This window comes from Mixophyes fleayi, chromosome 2 (assembly GCF_038048845.1).
Source record: "Mixophyes fleayi isolate aMixFle1 chromosome 2, aMixFle1.hap1, whole genome shotgun sequence".
Lineage (NCBI taxonomy): Eukaryota > Metazoa > Chordata > Amphibia > Anura > Limnodynastidae > Mixophyes > Mixophyes fleayi.
Window position 1 is genome coordinate 201,154,734 of NC_134403.1, and position 17,685 is coordinate 201,172,418.

General features: G+C 38.0%; 1 protein-coding gene across 1 annotated transcript in view; it reads right to left on the reverse strand.

Moving 5' to 3' along the window:
* The window catches only part of ZMPSTE24 (zinc metallopeptidase STE24), a 31,450-nt gene extending 16,243 nt beyond the window's left edge, over window positions 1-15,207 (reverse strand). The window contains exons 1-8 of the mRNA XM_075195329.1: window positions 15,038-15,207; window positions 12,107-12,253; window positions 11,423-11,509; window positions 7,597-7,713; window positions 5,864-6,016; window positions 5,630-5,771; window positions 3,717-3,880; window positions 1,829-1,939 (exon numbers count right to left, since the gene is read on the reverse strand). Of these exons, the coding sequence (XP_075051430.1) occupies window positions 1,829-1,939; window positions 3,717-3,880; window positions 5,630-5,771; window positions 5,864-6,016; window positions 7,597-7,713; window positions 11,423-11,509; window positions 12,107-12,253; window positions 15,038-15,139 (1,023 nt within the window). The 5' untranslated portion in view covers window positions 15,140-15,207. The remainder of the gene's footprint in view (window positions 1-1,828; window positions 1,940-3,716; window positions 3,881-5,629; window positions 5,772-5,863; window positions 6,017-7,596; window positions 7,714-11,422; window positions 11,510-12,106; window positions 12,254-15,037) is intronic.
* Window positions 15,208-17,685: the final 2,478 nt, after the last annotated feature.

The following is a 17,685-nucleotide window of genomic DNA, read 5'->3' on the forward strand; positions in this document are numbered from 1 at the left end:
ATACCATGCTGCCCAAAACGCACTTACAGACTTCTCCGTGTGTGTGTGTGTGTGTGTGTGTGTGTGTGTGTGTGTGTGTGTGTGTGTGTGTGTGTGTGTGTGTGTGTATAGATGTTATGGAATTTAGACTGTAAGCTCCAATGGAGCAGACTGATTTGAGTTCTCCACAGTGCTGCGGAATTAGTGGCTCTATATAAAATAGCTGATGATGGTTGAGTAAGCCTAAAGATTCTCTTGCACAAGTTGCCCTGTTCCATTACAAGTCTGACTGATTACAGCCATAATCCATCTAGCAATGGTAATTCTAGATGCTGTCCAACCCCTTGTGTGCGTCATAAGTGAACCAAAATATCCTCAGTCCTGCCTACATCCCGAGAGCTACGCACGCAAGTCCGCAATGCTCTGAGCACATCCAGAGAAGAAATAGAGCCCTCTTCCTCTGAAAATCTACTCTTGAGAATGGGCAACCTTTGCAGAGATTCTACCTCTAAAGCTACCAAAGAAGTGACTGATGCCCCTTTGGGAAAAGATGCATCACCTGCCTGGAGAGACACATGCGAGATCTGTGCCACTTCAAGAGGAGTTCAAACTAAAACGCCCTTGCATGAAACGGAGAAAACTAGACCGCCTCGAAAGTCAATATCTTGCACATAACCTTCATACGGAAGCGTACCGACGTCTTTCTGATAGAAAGACCTAACAATTTTTTGCAAGGCCCGATTCTTGTCCAGCAGCAAGAACACCCTCTATTTCCGGGTGTTGTTTAAAGACCCAAGAAGATAATTCGCTGAGACAGAACTAATTTTGATTTCTTATAGTTCAGAATCCAACCGTGGGATCCAGAGTCTGTCATTAACTGTACATCTAGCAACTACGACCGTTTCTGATCACAATGGTATTGCATGAGAAAAGAAAGGAAAGAGACGTAAAAGAGAAAGTGTACTGTAAAAGCGAAAAAGAAAGAAAGTTTTTTCAGGGGGAGGGGGGAGTGGGTGATTGTTTTGCGTTCTGTTTTTTTTTTACAAATTCCTGTCCCCCTTTTCCAAATAATACCCATACATTATAAAATATATTTACTCAACAATGAAAGGAAAAGCCAAATATAAGATTTGTTAGTGTAGCATATATAAAAAAAAAAAAAAAAAATGATCTACAGCAAAACAGATGCATCCCCAAAATACAGGGGCATGTTTAAATAAATTTAAAAGAGTGGTCACATTTGGTTTGCCTCTCTCTCTTTCATAGCTACTGTATAAGCCATTCAAATGTTCATAATTCTTCTTTTTATTCACACTTTAATTACAATGAATGCTTTAATTCCTTTGTAATCTGACTTGTTTCATAAACTACTCGAGTGCTCTATGAATGGGCAAACACAATTCTAAATGAAACCAATGAACTTCAAAAAGCCTCAAAGAGTTTTGTGATATTATTTACCACTACTCCTTTAACTTGCATGAGGCACAAAACGGAGCTATAAACAATACAGGTTTGACCCAGCTAGGAGGGAGGGGGCGGGGGGGTAGGCGTTCATAGTTTTAAATTGCAGATTCACTTCTACTACTTATTGTAAAAATCATCCACACTATTGATAGATTTTGTTCAATCCAGTACCATCAAACCTACATCATCACTGTACCAAGGAACTGTATGAACATGATAAATTTAATAAACAAAACAGACTGCATGGACTGCACGGTATGGCAGTAGGAATTCGTTGTTTTAGTCAACAAATTGCATGTAATTTTTTTTTTTTTTTAAAAAATGAATAATATAGATTGAGCAGAACACATATGAATCCATTAGAAACAAAGCTTCTCATACACACCTGGCTAATCACTATGTTCTTTACAGTGTGGCCCAGTTTCCAGTGGCCCAACTCATGGCCTAGAACAGCGAGAACTTCTTGGTTGTTGCAACCCTGCTTCTTATTTGCATTCTAGTTATGGGAAAAATATACAGTTAAGCTTTACCAACTGGTATCTAAAGACAAAGCTTATGGGAGTACTTGCATACTATAAAAGCACATGGGGTTATTTAAATAAATATAACAGCCTGTACCATTTACAATATCAAACTGAAAATATTTTAAATTGCTTATACATTAATGTCAGATGAAAAAACATACAAAACATTGACATACTGGAGCCACCTCTGCTCCGCTTTCCCTATCAGTTGGAATACCACAAGGCTCAGTGCTAGGTCCTCTGCTGTTCACCTATACCGCTTCTCTTGAAAATCTAATAAGTTCCTTTGGCTTTCAGTATCATCTCTATGCGGATGATACCCAAATCTATCTATCCTCTCCTGATCTCTCGACATCTGTGTTGTCCCGTGTAACTGACTGTCTTTCTGCCATATCATCTTGGATGTCCTCTCGCCAACTCAAACTTAATCTTTCTAAAACAGAGTTAATAATATTCCCACCCACCAACAAGAGCATACCTACATTTCTAGCTCTGTTGATAACATGACCATAAATCCCACCCCACAAGCTCGCTGCCTAGGTGTAATCCTTGACTCACACCTATCCTTTGTTCCCCACATTGACTCTATATCTAAATCCTGCTACATACATCTAAAGAACATTTCCAGAATTTGCACATATCTCACGTAAGACACTGCAAAAACCTTAATTCATGCACTTATCTCCCGCATTGACTATTGCAATTCCCTCCTTACTGGTCTTCCCAAAAACAGACTCAAACCCCTACAATCTATTTTGCACGCTGCATCAAGACCGATTTTCCTTGCAAATCGTTATTCCTCTGTTGAATCACTCTGTATGTCTCTACACTGGCTGCCTGTTTTGTACCGAATCAAATATAAAATACTCTTACTAACCTACAAGGCCATCAAGAAAGCTGCACCAACATACATCTCCTCTCTTGTCTCAAAATATCTCCCAACTCGGCAACTCCATTCTACACAAGATCTGCGTCTCTCATCCACCCTCATTACATCCTCCCATTACCGGTTACAGGACTTTTTTCGGGCTGCACCCACTCTATGGAATTCTCTCCCTTGCACAGTAAGACTCTCCTCTGGTCTACAAACTTTCAAGCATTCTCTGAAAATCTACCTCTTCAGACAAGCTTATAATATTCCTCAGCCACCCTCTTAACCTCGCTACCTTTAGCCTGTTCTACAATTTCACACAAGACAACTACCCCCTGACCAACATTGTTGTGTGACGGGATCATTTAGCTTATGAGCCACTTTTACCTTTGCAGTCTGGCTGGTCCAAAATGCAAAATGTAGACTTAACCTCATGTGTCATTCTCCCATTGTCCCACAGATTTTAAGCTTGCGAGCAGGGCCTTCTCACCTCTTTGTCTGTTTTACCCAGTTTGTTTATTAGTTTATTATGTTTGTCCCCAATTGTAAAGCGCTACGGAATATGTTGGCGCTATATAAATGATGATGATGACATAACATGAAATCAGTGCTGTACTGCCACACTAACACTAATTGATGGTAGCTATCGAACACACCACCTTTCATTCTTATCAGGTTTTCAGAAAGGTAATCCATTGTGTAATTACAGGGAAGGGAGGATGTTGATGTATCAAGCTTTCCATTAGTATACAACAAATGTGTCATACCACTGCAGCTTTGTAAAATAATTTGAGAGATAATTACAAAGTCAATTTAAAAAACAGACGTTTGATTTAATGGTCATTATTAGGGTAAGTGAAGTTTTAATATTAACTCACTTTGACTTTGAATTTAACTTCAGCATTTTCATTTTCCAAGGTGTCCTCTGTGTTTTCTTTGTTTAAAGGCGAATAGTCCTCCAATAAAGTGTCAAACAAAACAATACGCTTGTTTTTAAAGAACCCATAAAAATATGCATTGCTGTGAGAGGAACGTTTGGAACCTAGATAAGACATATGGAAATTCAAAAAATATTACACACATAATACAAACAAAAAACTTACACTGGAAAGCTACATTAGTTTCTTAACCTTCTAACTAGTAAACCTATTAGGCGTTACTTTGAATATTGCCTTAATTATACAAATTAATCTTCATGACTAACAATAATTAAATATAAAATTTAGTTGGAGAGAAAAATCTCTCCAAGATTCCAGGACCTCTAAAGGGGGTGTTAGGAAAATATTGTGCGTGCAAGATATCTAACCTGTGTGGGAAGCACACTGTCCCAGCCTCCTGCCAGAAGAGTAACCAGGATCTAGTAGTATGTATGCTACCTGGGTACAGTAACAGAAACAGGGTCCTCAGAATGATTCATACGAGTTCCCCCCACAGCTGCTACCACCATACCTCTGTATATGCCTTAGGAAAGATAAGACACAGGAGCAGATTCAATTGTCTGCGATGTTCCTAAGAACATTGCGGACGCTCTTTTTTTTTTTATTTATTTTTTTATCATTACTATGGTAAAAAGGGAGCCGACTTTTGCACACACCTCTATGCGGTGCGAGTAAAAATCAGCATTACTTCTGTCAAAAAAAAATCTCCGTGAGGTGTCTTGCAGCCATTCCGGAAGCGCCTCGGGCGGATATTTAGGTAATTGAATCTGCCCCACAGATGGACTTGAGAGAAGGGCTGTTGGGTTTAAACTTTTACATAGCAACAAGTGGTCACCTTTGACAGGTTGAAGTATACACTGCACCTGCTGACTAGGTTGGAATACCTATTCAATTTCCTGCTTTCTCACTAGAAGATGTGAAGTGTAAAATAGACTGCAACAGTCTCTTATTATGTGCTGCAGGACTCTCATCAGTCATATGTCAAGCAGTTAGCATATGGCTCTCACAAATCCATGACAACAGTCCTGCTGTGGCTTGATTGCTCTTTTCACCACCCCCTCTCTTGTATAAAAACAGGTAGTGGGTGTGTATTCCAACATGGTCAGTGTGCCTGGTTAACCCAGCAAAGATTTGTTCCTATCCCCGTAGGATAAGTCATCTTAGCAAAGATTCTAGTTCAGGCTCTGAACAATAGAAGGCAAGGAGAAAAAGTGAAAAAATTATATATAATTATATATAAAAAAAAAATATATATATATATAAAAAACAAGCATTAATTTAGTTTTTACTGCACTTTTAAATAGATCAGTTCAGCATAGAGTCTTTCTTTCCATCTATCCATCCACCTCTTTGATTACATTGTTCATAACTACTACGATCACCTGCTGCAAAACAGATTGCGCTTTTTGAAGGGAATGGGCTGTAGAAATTACAGCCCTATGGGTATATCCTACATATATATTGTGGGCAGTGTGGATGACTGCAGTTTAGCATATACAGAGTTGACTTGTCTGCACCATTTTAAAATGTATAAACAGGAATAATGCTTGTCCAGCAAAAAATGTATAAAGTGAAATGATCAAAAGACGACATTTTCATGGAAACTGGAATCTTCTATACTTCCTAACGCAAACAATAACTCAACAAATCTTAAAAAAAAAAAAATAAAAAAAAAATAAAGGGTCCATGCTGTATAATTGGCTTCAACTTTAATGCAGGGCATACAGTTATTAAAAAAATATACCCATCACATTCAAAACCTAACATGTTAAATCTCCATTACAATTTTTTATTTAAAGATGTTCCCCCTCTTATCCATATATAATATTGAAATTAAAAACATGTATCTTTACCTTCAACAACATAAACTTTGGTCAATGGGAAGTCAATACTTCTTGCCATTGTTTCAATAGCTTCTTTTAACTCTCCTTCAGGAAGTGGAATAAACTTATCAAATAAGGGTGCAATATAATCTGCATATATTGTCACAAGTACCTACAATTAAGGAGTTGAGAGATAATGAAGTAGACACCAGTATCACATTATTATGTCCATAACACCACATGGAAACAGATATATGGGCTTACCAGAGATACCACTAAAGTGAAGAGCCACGCATAGATGAAGAAGTAGTCCCCACCAATCTTGATAATGTACAACAAGAGAGATGTAACTGGGAGAAGAATGCATTGTGTAACCAAGAATTTCTTTACGGCATCTTTAAAAAAAAAGCCAAGAGTCTGCAAACGGAACAGAACAGAACTGGTTAGCAGTGAAGCTTGACAAAAACTTCTCTCTGAAGCCCTGTGTGGTTTAGGAAAAGAACAAACTCTTAATTTCAAAGAGAATTTTAATAGTGAAAATGTTCAATTAAAAAGGAGATCATCCCCATATCAAGCCAGTGTCTAAATACAGGTTCAATGCTCAAGTACTGCCATTACAACTTTATTTGGAAAGCAGTGGTGAAACTACAAGGAGATGCAGCCACTATGGGCCTGGAGGTGAGAGACTGCTCCCTTGGAGGGCCCCAGTCCTGACTAAGACTCTGCTCTCTGTGGGTAGACCTCACCGAAGTCAGGGCTGGAATCTCTGATAATTTTTTCTTGCATCCCAGAGGTGCCAGGGGCAAAAAAAGAAAAAAAAATTGCCAGCAGTGCGCAGACAGACATTGCGGTGATGTCCATATGCCACATTGCCGGCAATTTAACCTCCCAATTAGAATGTTCACCCCCATTTTCGCAGTTTTGTCCTCTAGTTCACAAGATTAACAGGGAAAGAAGAAGAAAAAAAAAATACATACAGCCTAAGACACAGAATTTAGACTAAGCTCCACTGGGGCAGGGACTAATGTGAGAGTTCTCTGTAAAGCGCTGCGGAATTAGTGGCGCTATATAAATAAATAATGATGACGACATATAAGACTCAGTTGTAGATCAGATGCAGTCATGTAATGTGGTTTAGCAATTTCATTATAGCTCAACTGAAAAGAATATAAGTAAAAACTTTCAGTGTCATACTTTACCAGAAGTTACATTTCTTTCACACTGACCAGCATCAGTGCCACTGGTCTTTTGTGCTTTCCCAAAACATCATGTTGTTGAGGCAGGTATAACCAACCACTGCTCCCAAAACTTGGACCCAAAACTGGATAAATATAACATAAAAATACTACATCTTTTATGTAGTATCTGCTATCATTTAGCCAGTGATTTCATTTGTCCGAACAATGTTTTTGGGCATGTGGGTTCCCTCCTGATCTTGCTTATATTCCTATTATGGTTCTAATTATGGATGCTTTTGTCTCTCATGTTGGACTTTGTAACCTTGACAAAGAGACCAAACTCTGACATCTTGTCGTGTGACATTCATGAGTGTTTACCCCAGATCGGCGGAAGGAGTCTTGCAAGATTACCATGGCAAATTCGTACATGACTAGGGTGTCCGTGTCGGGCACCATAGCGCACACCTGCACTAAGGTAAGGGGCTTCACTTTACTATTTCAATGTTTAGTAGTAGAATGTTTGTATTTATATATGCCTGAAGAATGTTATAACACAAATGTCACATTCGTAAATAAATCACCATCTTCACTATGTATTTGGAATGAAATCCTTGAGTGCCGTCTAACTCGAACTATTTATCTGCAAATTGCTTGTTGGCTTGCAGCAGAGGAGAGCAACTGGGCCTATTAACCCTGTAAAAGTGCCAGGCTTGAGATTGAGAGGTCTATGTATTTTATTTTACAAATATTACATACAGAATTCATACAACTATAAATACTGTGTTCCTGCTTACAATAACATCAAGAAGTATACATTACCTGTTGGTTAAAGCCATGTTTTTCTTCAATAACAAAAGTATTATATAAGCTCCATGGGAGGCCTGTCAGGGCACTGAACATGGTAGCGAGTAATAGAAACATCAACGAATGAACAATCTAAAACAAAAAAACATGAAAACTAAAAATTAAAAAAAGGACACAACTCACAACTACATCAGACTGAACATATTAGAGACAACTAGGCAAAACAGAAACAATTTGTTTATCGCCTTCATGGACCATTGTACCTAACTGACAACACAATTTTTTTTTCACGATTTATCAACTTTTATTGGCTGACCATTTTTTTAATTTTATTATTTCTTAGACAGCCAAAGATAAAATCAGATAGAGGATTTCTTTTAGCTACAGTAAAATAAATAAATTTAAGGCATGTTATATAGGAAAGAAAGGCCTTAATGTGTTTATCCAAACTTTCAGAGGCAAAAACTAGGAGCTAGAATTTCTATTAAAATTTCAAACAGCAACACATTTTTATTCTATTTTTTTTTAAACAGTGGGACTATGGACATTGGCAGGTATCAGCAACATATCCAACAATGACAAATAAATGGCAGCTGAAATTATATTTTATACAGTCCAAATGACCAGCCTACTAAACAAAACAGCTGGTGTCTCAATATAAATACATCAGTTTGTGCCACCACAAAACAATCATAACAGTTTCCTAATTAAACACCTAATTAGGGACACAACATTATAGACTGACCTGTGCCTCTCAATAGTTATAAACATGCCAATATCTACACACAAAAGTATTAAACACCGTGTCCCTACAAAATTACAACCAGCCTGTGCCACAAAAACAATAACTGGCTAAATACTACCTTTGTGTGATGCCTCCACAAAGTAACACCAGTCTGTGCACAAAAACATATATACAGTGCTTCCCATTTCCCTTCCACTACAAATATCCTGCCATGAACCACTAGAGTTTATTAGGTTACAGTATTTAGCTATCCTCCCATACACCATTTAACTTTGCAGAACATGATCACATTACTGTGACAAGAGCCGTTCCCTTGTGACATCTGGAGATGGCAGGAGTAGCTCAGACTGTGGTATGAGTTACCATTAAGAGCCATATACCAAAACCAGTTTTAATGGTTCTTGAGCAGGTGCACTTGAGATTACACTCCATGGCAGCCCTATCTCAAGTGCAGGAAAAGGAGTTGGAGCACACAGAGCAAGATTTGTCCTGCAGAGCAATAAATTAAAAACTACAAACAAAATAATTTGGGCAACAAATATGTTGTATTGGCTCGATAGTTGCATCACCATAAACAAGGATACAGATTCTTATTCCCCCCCCCCCCACATTGTTTTGTAATAAGAGGATATATGAAGTTATATGGGACGCCAGCAGATTTCCCCTATTGACAAAATGTATACATTAATTCTAAACTGGACCTAGTAATGATTACAATTACTAAAACAATATCCTCCAGAGCATGGTGAAGTACAGTAAAAAGAAATAGAGAATACGACAACTGTGAATTTGTCTAGAACAAGCTGTGCTCCAAAACAGAGCCCCAACGTGCACTTCCATGCAGTCTATGACGACTACATGGAAGTGCAGTCCCATGTCACTATCATGGGACAACAATTAGCCAAGCACTTCATAAATCTGTGCTTTATAAGAGGATGGCAAAAAGAAAACCCTTATACCACGTGGAAGAGGATTCTATAGTCTAAAGACGACAAGATAAAACTTTTTGGCCTCAACCCTAAGAAGCTATGTCTGAAACATTCCTAACACTGCGCATCATCCTAAAGACAATTTCCTTTATGAAGCACGATAGCAGAAGCATAACGCTATGGGGACTCTTCGCTGGTGCAGTAACTGGAAAATGTGTTTATCTAGTTCCATACTTTTTGCCTTCTAGTTAAAGGAGATTCACTCTGAAGCGTATCATAGAATACCTTTGTTTTGCACAGGTGCGCCTCTATGGTGCGAATAAATCATGGAGTGGGAGGGACTTCGGGATCCTTTACTTTTTTTTTTTTTTGCTTTGCTTTATTATAGTCCTCAGATTGAGAATCAAAATGTACTTCCCCAGTAAATGAGGAGGTTTGTCATACACTTATAGTGGGACAGAGTTAGCAGAAGAGTGGATTTGCTGGCGCACTTCAAATATTTCTAAACTATTAGTTGATCAGCGCAAACCCATCCAAAGAAACTAAAATTAGACCAGATTTGGAACAGGAAGAAAGATGAATTTTTTTTTTTTATATAATATAATGTAAAAAAAAAAAAAATATATATATATATATATATATATATATATATATATATATATATATATATATATATATATATATATATATATATATATATATATATATATATATATATATATATATACACACACACACATATATATATATATATATACACACACATACACATATATATATATATAACAGTTCAAATAAAATAAATGCACATGCTGTTCTTTCTACTTGTGCGTTGATTGGGAGAATCATCACATCTGTTTGAAGCATGTAAATTTCACATTGACAGCGAGTAAAAACAGCTCCCATTCACAGTTTTGGTTGGTTTCCACAAAAACACAGTGCCCCTCTCCCAGAGGCTACAGTCCCACAATAAAAGTTACTTGGGAATTCCAAACTCCATTAGGCTGTGATGGCTCATCAACTGCCTTTTTCATCATTTTCTCACACTGGCTAATTGTAATTGGCTGTCCATTTATTTTTAAATGGCTTTTGGTAGAATAGGCAAGACATATATTGAGAGCATGGGGGTTCCAATGTTGTAAAAAGCCAGAGGGTTTAGGGAGAAGTACAAGGTTGAAAGCCTCTGATATGGGGTTAGATAAAAACAAACACCACAAGCTCCACCCTCTCAATTCCATATCTGGACTGGTAGATATTGTGGAAAGGGGTGTTTTGCACTCCCTTATGCCAAGTCTTCCTGTTGCACTAACTAACCAAAGCTGCCCAGCAATGTGGCTGTTTGAGGGTTTAGGAAGTTGACTTTTTTTTTTGTTTGCTTTATTTTCATTTTACAGAGTGCATGGGAACAGTTTTCTTAAAAGTATAGGACACAATCTCCTCCAGATCTGAGCAAGTGCAATATTCAAATCCTTTTGCAGAGTTTGGGAGGACCTAAAACTGCATCTGCTCCAACCTCACTAATATACTCACTCTGCAAAATAAAATCTGATTTCTGTAGTGTTCCACAAAAGAAAGTGCACCAATACGCCTACCATAGACTGCTAGGAACATCTTCACTAATTCCATCTCTATTTTTTGCCTGTACAAAGTTCCACTTTTCTGCAAATGCCACCATCTTGTTCTGCAAACTTATGTGTCCTATCAAAAATATATGGAACAATTTTAAAATTGCTGTTCATCAGCAGTTCCCAGCTAACATGATGATAAAGCAACATTGCAAAGAATGGGCTGGAGTCATGGGTTTGATTTCAACCAGGGTCCTATGTGTGTGGAGCTTGCATGTTTTTCCTCGTGGTGCTTCGATTTTCTCCTACAGTACAAAGATATACTGGTAGGTTATTATTTATGAAGTAAAATTATGGTCTGGTTTTTATTTGAAGTTTTAGATAATTTTTTAATTTGACATAGAATTTTGTCTTCATCAGTGGTATGAATACCTGAATAAATCAATTTTGATTCCATATTGCAAGAAGATAAAATTTGAATAATGACAAAGTGGTTGAACACTTTATATTCACTGTACGGTTTTTGGGTCATGTTAAGGCATGATGTCAAATAAGTAATGGCTACAAACAATGCATCACATTTTGAATATGAACAAGCTCACCTCGTATTCTGGACCAAAGCCTGCACGATCCAGGAATTGTTCAGCCACATTCCACAGAAAAGGTATACCGCCAAGAACAAGGATGAGCTGTAGATAAACACAAGTATAAATTACACCAGAAAGTTTGTAGTTATTTTTATGTACTTACACCCTCACTTAACACTTGGTATCTTCTCTGCTCAAAAGTACATTAAAATGTATTTTCTTTTGGCCAATGCATCCAGTCAGCTGTGTGATTATGTCACACATAGCAATTAGTGTTGGTTTTGCTTCTGCAATTATTCAGAGACTGAAGAGAGTTGTAATTTATTGCTGCATTCAGCTGGAAAAATAGCGTGGACCTAATTTTCTTGAGGAAATCGCCAAACTGCACATATCACTGCTTCTAATGAAAATAAAAGTGACAATACAACAAAACAATGGATGCCTAGGCCATGTTATTTATCTGGAAATCTCCTTGAGCTGCTTTCTATCTGGATGCAGCTCTGCCCTACCCTTCGCCTCTATCCAGTACAACCTTAAATTGCCAATCATATGCTAGACAGCATTTACTAGGAACAATGAGTAGTCAGTCATACATCTTTATTGCAATGGTCTGAGTTTTGTTCACTAGATTAGTGCCCAAAAAACAATTTAAAAAAACTCAATTTCTATAAGGAAAAATAAATATTAACTGTAACCTACTGCGCCTTCTGCCTCAGAGTATAATCCAGACCAAAAACTGAAGGTACTTTTGTCAAGCTGATAAAGTCGAGACTTCTCAAATGTCTCTGGGTCCATAATATTACCAAGTTCAGCAGGTACATGCGTTGTAGTTCGATAAATCTTACGCTACAATACAAAAAGAAAATAAAAACATTAACAAAAGAAAACCTATACATTTGCCAAGTAATCAAAATCACATTTTTGCAATCAGAATAGCATTCACTTTTTCCCCCCACTTCAAAACATCATGGGAGTTGTGGAGGCCCAAGGGGAAAAAGTGAAAAAAATACAAAAAAAACAAAACCCCAAAACAAACACGTCCTAGCACAATTTAAGGGACAGCATAAAATGGTATATTACTTTTATTAACCTACACATTTTGCTATTTACTTGTGTTGAAATATTTAAATGTTATTTGGCTGTGTGCTAGGCCAAAGTTGTGCTAGACGAAGTTATTCGTAAGCGCTAGTGGCAATTTAAAAAAATAAAATAAAGACAGATTTAGTCACTCAGGAGGATTGAATAAACCTATTTCGCCAGTTTGGGGAGAGTAGAAGCAGTCAAGAAAAGGCCAGAAGGGTTATTGTGCAGTCTTTTAGAGTTAAAATGCACTGAAAGTAGTTATTATGAGCAGTCACAGTACTACTGAAGTAAAATAGTCAATCACATCATATTCCTACTCTAGATATTAACAGAGTTCTAAGCTATAAGCAACTTCAAAGTGAGCTGGGGTAGAATGACAGGAGCAGTGCCACATACATAGATAAGCACTCTAGGAAGTCACGAACTAGGCTGTACTTGGTTAAATGTTAGTGTGAATGTATAGATATTGACAGAAAAGAATAATTTTGGAGATCAATTTTTAATTATTGCCTTCCCTGACTACTTCTTACTTAGAGTCCACCAGGACTAAATGCTCATGTGTGTGGGCCCCCAAATCATTATTCTTCAATTGCAAATTCTGCTAGTCAATGACTATATTGGCCCACAAGCTACCACACTAGCTGGCATTGAATGGCAAAAATTCCACCAACTCCAGTTCCCCTTCACTGCATGGTGGCATGCCAGCAACTTTCTCATTAAACAGAAAAGGCAGGCACCATCAAGCGACCAAAAAGAGTCAATAATGCCAACATGAACACAACACATTAAGTGCACATCCCTATACTTATGATGACTGACTACACACAAATATTGTTCCTACAAAATTACTTCTCACATAGGCAACATTACCTAAAACTGGAAGATGCTTGCACAAACAAAAAATATTTCCATTTCACTCGCAATGAAGGGAAAACTTAGGCTCCCATTTGTTAATAACCGCATTTTTAACACAAACCTTTTCAATCCTTATCACAAAGATAGATTAAGTGTATGTATTAAAAATCTTCAACAGGAACAGCAGTCACAAAAAACTGCTGTTCCTGCAGTAAGATGAGGTGAGGGATCCGAAGAAACTCTCTATCGCATTGCTCTCCCCGTAGAGCAAATCTGAAAAATTACACATGCAGTAAGGTACACCAGCCTCAGCTGGCATACATTACCGTATGTATAAATGCCATTTCATTCCTTCTTAAATCGCATACATAGCAGTCCCCATAAACATCTATGGGAACTGATCTGTATTTTGAAAACAAAATGCAAAGCAGCAGATATCTATAATATCTAATGCAGTGCACTGTTCATAAATTTGAACAAAAGTTAGATTTGCAGTGGATCCCAAAAAAGAATTTAGATGAAAAAATTATTATTAAATAGGCCCGTAAATGTTTGAAGAGCTCTATACTGGTATTCTATAGACGACTGTATGTGAGGCACAGCTAAAACACTCTGGACTCAACCTAATGCAAAAACTGAGCCAAGGCACTATAAACATAGCCTCCCTTATGCTGTAACCGGTACGGTTAGCGCACACACTCACCACCTGTACCTCTCATTGTACAGGATCTGGCCCTTTGTCTAGATTGGACATAGATATGGCTACTAGAGATCATCAGTCAGATAATGCCTGCAGAGTCCTTTAATAGGCTGAAAAGCATTACCTTGCAGTCAGTTATACTACATCCTTCAATAAAATAGATTTCTGCTAAAGTGCAAAAACTGAAAACTGATTTTTACATGTATTAAAAGCTCTACTACAGAAGAAACATATGCACTTAACATAAATCACCATCATATTTAATGAACCTATCAAAATGCAAAGCAATAGCCTTTATGATAACTACAGCACTATTTAATAAAACACATATGTAAACAAACAACACAATTGCAAAGCAGATGTCAGAAGATTAAATTCAGCAGCAGATGGAATACTAACATTTTAATGTCATCCCAACATTTCTGATGCAGTACAAGTAAATGAATTGGTCATCACCTCACTGTTTGCTATTTTAGCAACAAAACCATTTAGTGCTATTTAGCATTAATGCAGCTTCTCCAAAACATTAGTGATTTTGCTTGAATTTTTTTTTATTCATGGAAACAGTTGAATGAAGATTTTAAACATTAGATTTACAATTCCATTATTGTCAAAATGAGTCATATAAAAAGTCAGGCTTAAAAGTGTTTAACTGGTTACGCTTAAATCAATGTCAGGCTTTAAATAATCGGGTCAGCCATTGGTTAGGATTCATTAAGCCAGGGATGAGAAAAATAGAACAATCAGCTTTTCCAACCATTACTCCTCATCTCAGCGTCTCAGTACATGCATCACTCGAAGCCTCTTAGAGATAAGGGACCACATGTATTTTTAGTTGTAAAAAGCCTCAGGAGGACAGCATCCCATTGCCGATTTCGCCCTCTCATCCCCCCGCACGTCAGTGGACCGATCTCTTCTCCCAGAGAATTGAGGCCTTCTCCGGTGACAAGGCAGGGAACTGGCCTGGGACAACCCCCTGTAGCAGTACTCACCTGTCTGCTGGCAAGGTAGGCTTCCCACACATACACAACCCATGAAAACAGAAGAACCGAATAGAATATCTGCCTTTCCACGGAGAGCTCGTACAGCACCATGTTCACGGTAGCCAAAGACCGAGCAAACACCGGCTTGCGAACCAGCTTTGCTCTAATTGGTTAACTAGTGGGTAGGCTTGTAAGAACAAGTCTCCTTGGCTACAGGGCCCTCAGTCACGGACATTCCCATTGGCTACAGTGTCAGACCGCGCCGGTTCTCATTGGTTTTACTTCTGCTCGTGTAACTATGTATTGGTTTAGATAACAGTTCACGTTTTCTGAGGCGACCTGTGATTGGCTGGAGTTTATGCCGGTTTATTTAAGTCAGTGATAGCCCAGCGAAAGTACATTTGCTATATGTTAATGGTGAGTTTATAATTCAATGGGCAGTTCTCTCAGTTCAAAAGTGCCCATGCATTTAGCTCAGTTCCACACTTTAGTATCAAGTTCATTCATTGATTAATTAGCGTCTGTTACCGTATCTTGTAATGGTTATATTAGCTATTGCCTCTAATAGCATAGTAGCATGCTGTCACTTCCACTGAATTAGATTATGTAATTGTATCACACACCCAAACAGGCTGTCAATGTCAAGTTTAAGGTAAGTACCGATCACAAATAAAAACACAGTCAGTTGCTGGCAAAATGCCCTATTAAATTAAACCGACTTCATTTTAGTCAGTCTATGCATCTACTGATGAGCAGTAAAATTACCAACCTGCAAATTCAAACAGACTCCCATATCAGGGGCAGGTGGGCATCCCCCTCCTTCAGCTGGTCCCATAATGGGTTACCTTGTGCTGTGTCACTGGGCCACCTGCATTTTGTTCCCCTTTAAAATGTTCCTAATAGGCTGAGTTAAGTCTTGCTCCCTGGGCTAAAATTTGCTAGTCCTCCCTGTGTATATCATCAATGGATGTGTGTTCAGAATCAGATGGGTAATTGGTATTAAGGCATTGCTTATAACCTATTGAGCAACATCTATTTAATACTGGCGGCACAATTGTTTTTCAATAGACTATCTTGTCAAATCAAAGACTGCTGTACAATGAAATATATTCTCAGTGTCAGATTTTAGAACCAAAAACATTCATTGCCTAATAGGACACTGCCACTTCAGCAACGTTAACTATTTACTTGTAACACGCCCAGACAAATTGTCAGTATCGCAACTTATATATAGATTCCTCAAAATGAAAATGTAAACTCTTTATGGCACTATTTTTATCATACTATATAGGTAATGTCTCTCCTTTTATTGCAGGTAGGAATGAGAACCTCTTAAATAAATTCCCATTATTAACAGAAATGCCCTGGTATTCCAACTTTATCAGCTGATTAGTAATTGCATATGCCCAAGGGAATCATTAGTATTACAAAATTATATGAATCTTGCAGAGTAAATGCTCACTATGGTTCATGACATTATTTCTACTTTGTTAAATAGTTTATCTCTCTTTGTCATGAATAGGAATTTGAGCATCTTATTGCAGATGTAATATTTGTGTAGATGAATTATATGGAATTATTTTTTCACACTCAAATTGTCAGATATCTTATGCCTATAGAGTCATTTATGGTTCATACAGGTTTGGTAACTTTTAGTTACCATCAGCAACATCTGTCTGTTCACCATTGAGAGGAGCATTGTCATCCTAAAACCCCTGCAGACGGTCCAGTGTAGAGGCAACCTGTGTGGCACAGCACTCCTGCTTTTATAGACAAAACAAAGGGTGCCGGCTATTACTACCAAAGTATAAACATGATTCAGAACCTATTATTGGCACTATGATTACAGTTAGTCCACGCAGATGCAGTAGCAGTGAAGAAAAAACAAGAACTTTGGTTAAACCACAGGTACTCTTCCATCACAGAACTGTCCAGTACTTTCTGTGCTTTCAGACCAGCAACACATAAAAGTATAAAGCAGCAAAAATAAAGTATTAAATGCCATTTTGTGTTATACCAATCACACACTACCCTTTTATGGGATGTAGATCTGGTAGGTATTCATCTGAGACTAATTCATCATCTCATACCCACTAGGTGGCTCTGTATCCTCATGAGAACTACTGTGTCGTGTAGGCATTAGCCTTGCCCTTTGTACAGCTTTGCAGCAATGTGAAATACCCATAAGAATGACCTTAAAACAAATATAGCATAGCATAAAAATCATCAAACCATAACCCAATATATGAAAAAGACCTGAAAACCACCCTCCAATGCCTAAAAACCAATTGGTGGGATTTAACCACTCAAACCAACTGTCTTCATGATGCTGTTTGACAATTTAATGGGTCTGTTGGATCCTCGCTGTCTGCTTAGGTTAACTCTACCCACAGGGAGACACGGAGTCAAACGAGGCAGAAGGTGTTCGCCAATGACTCACACAAGTAAGTATGGACTTTGCTGCTTCCATCTCGCAGGTCGCAGTTTTCCAGGTAGGTCCATAGTGGGAACAGGTGGAGAGTGCTGGGAAAGTAGGGATGCTGGGAGGTGGAAGAAATACTGGGTGCTGCTACATCTGGGTACCTGGGACGGTGAAGGAGCAGAAGGCCAGAACCAATGAAGGCGTAATAGTCTTCAGGCAGATTACACAGAGGTAA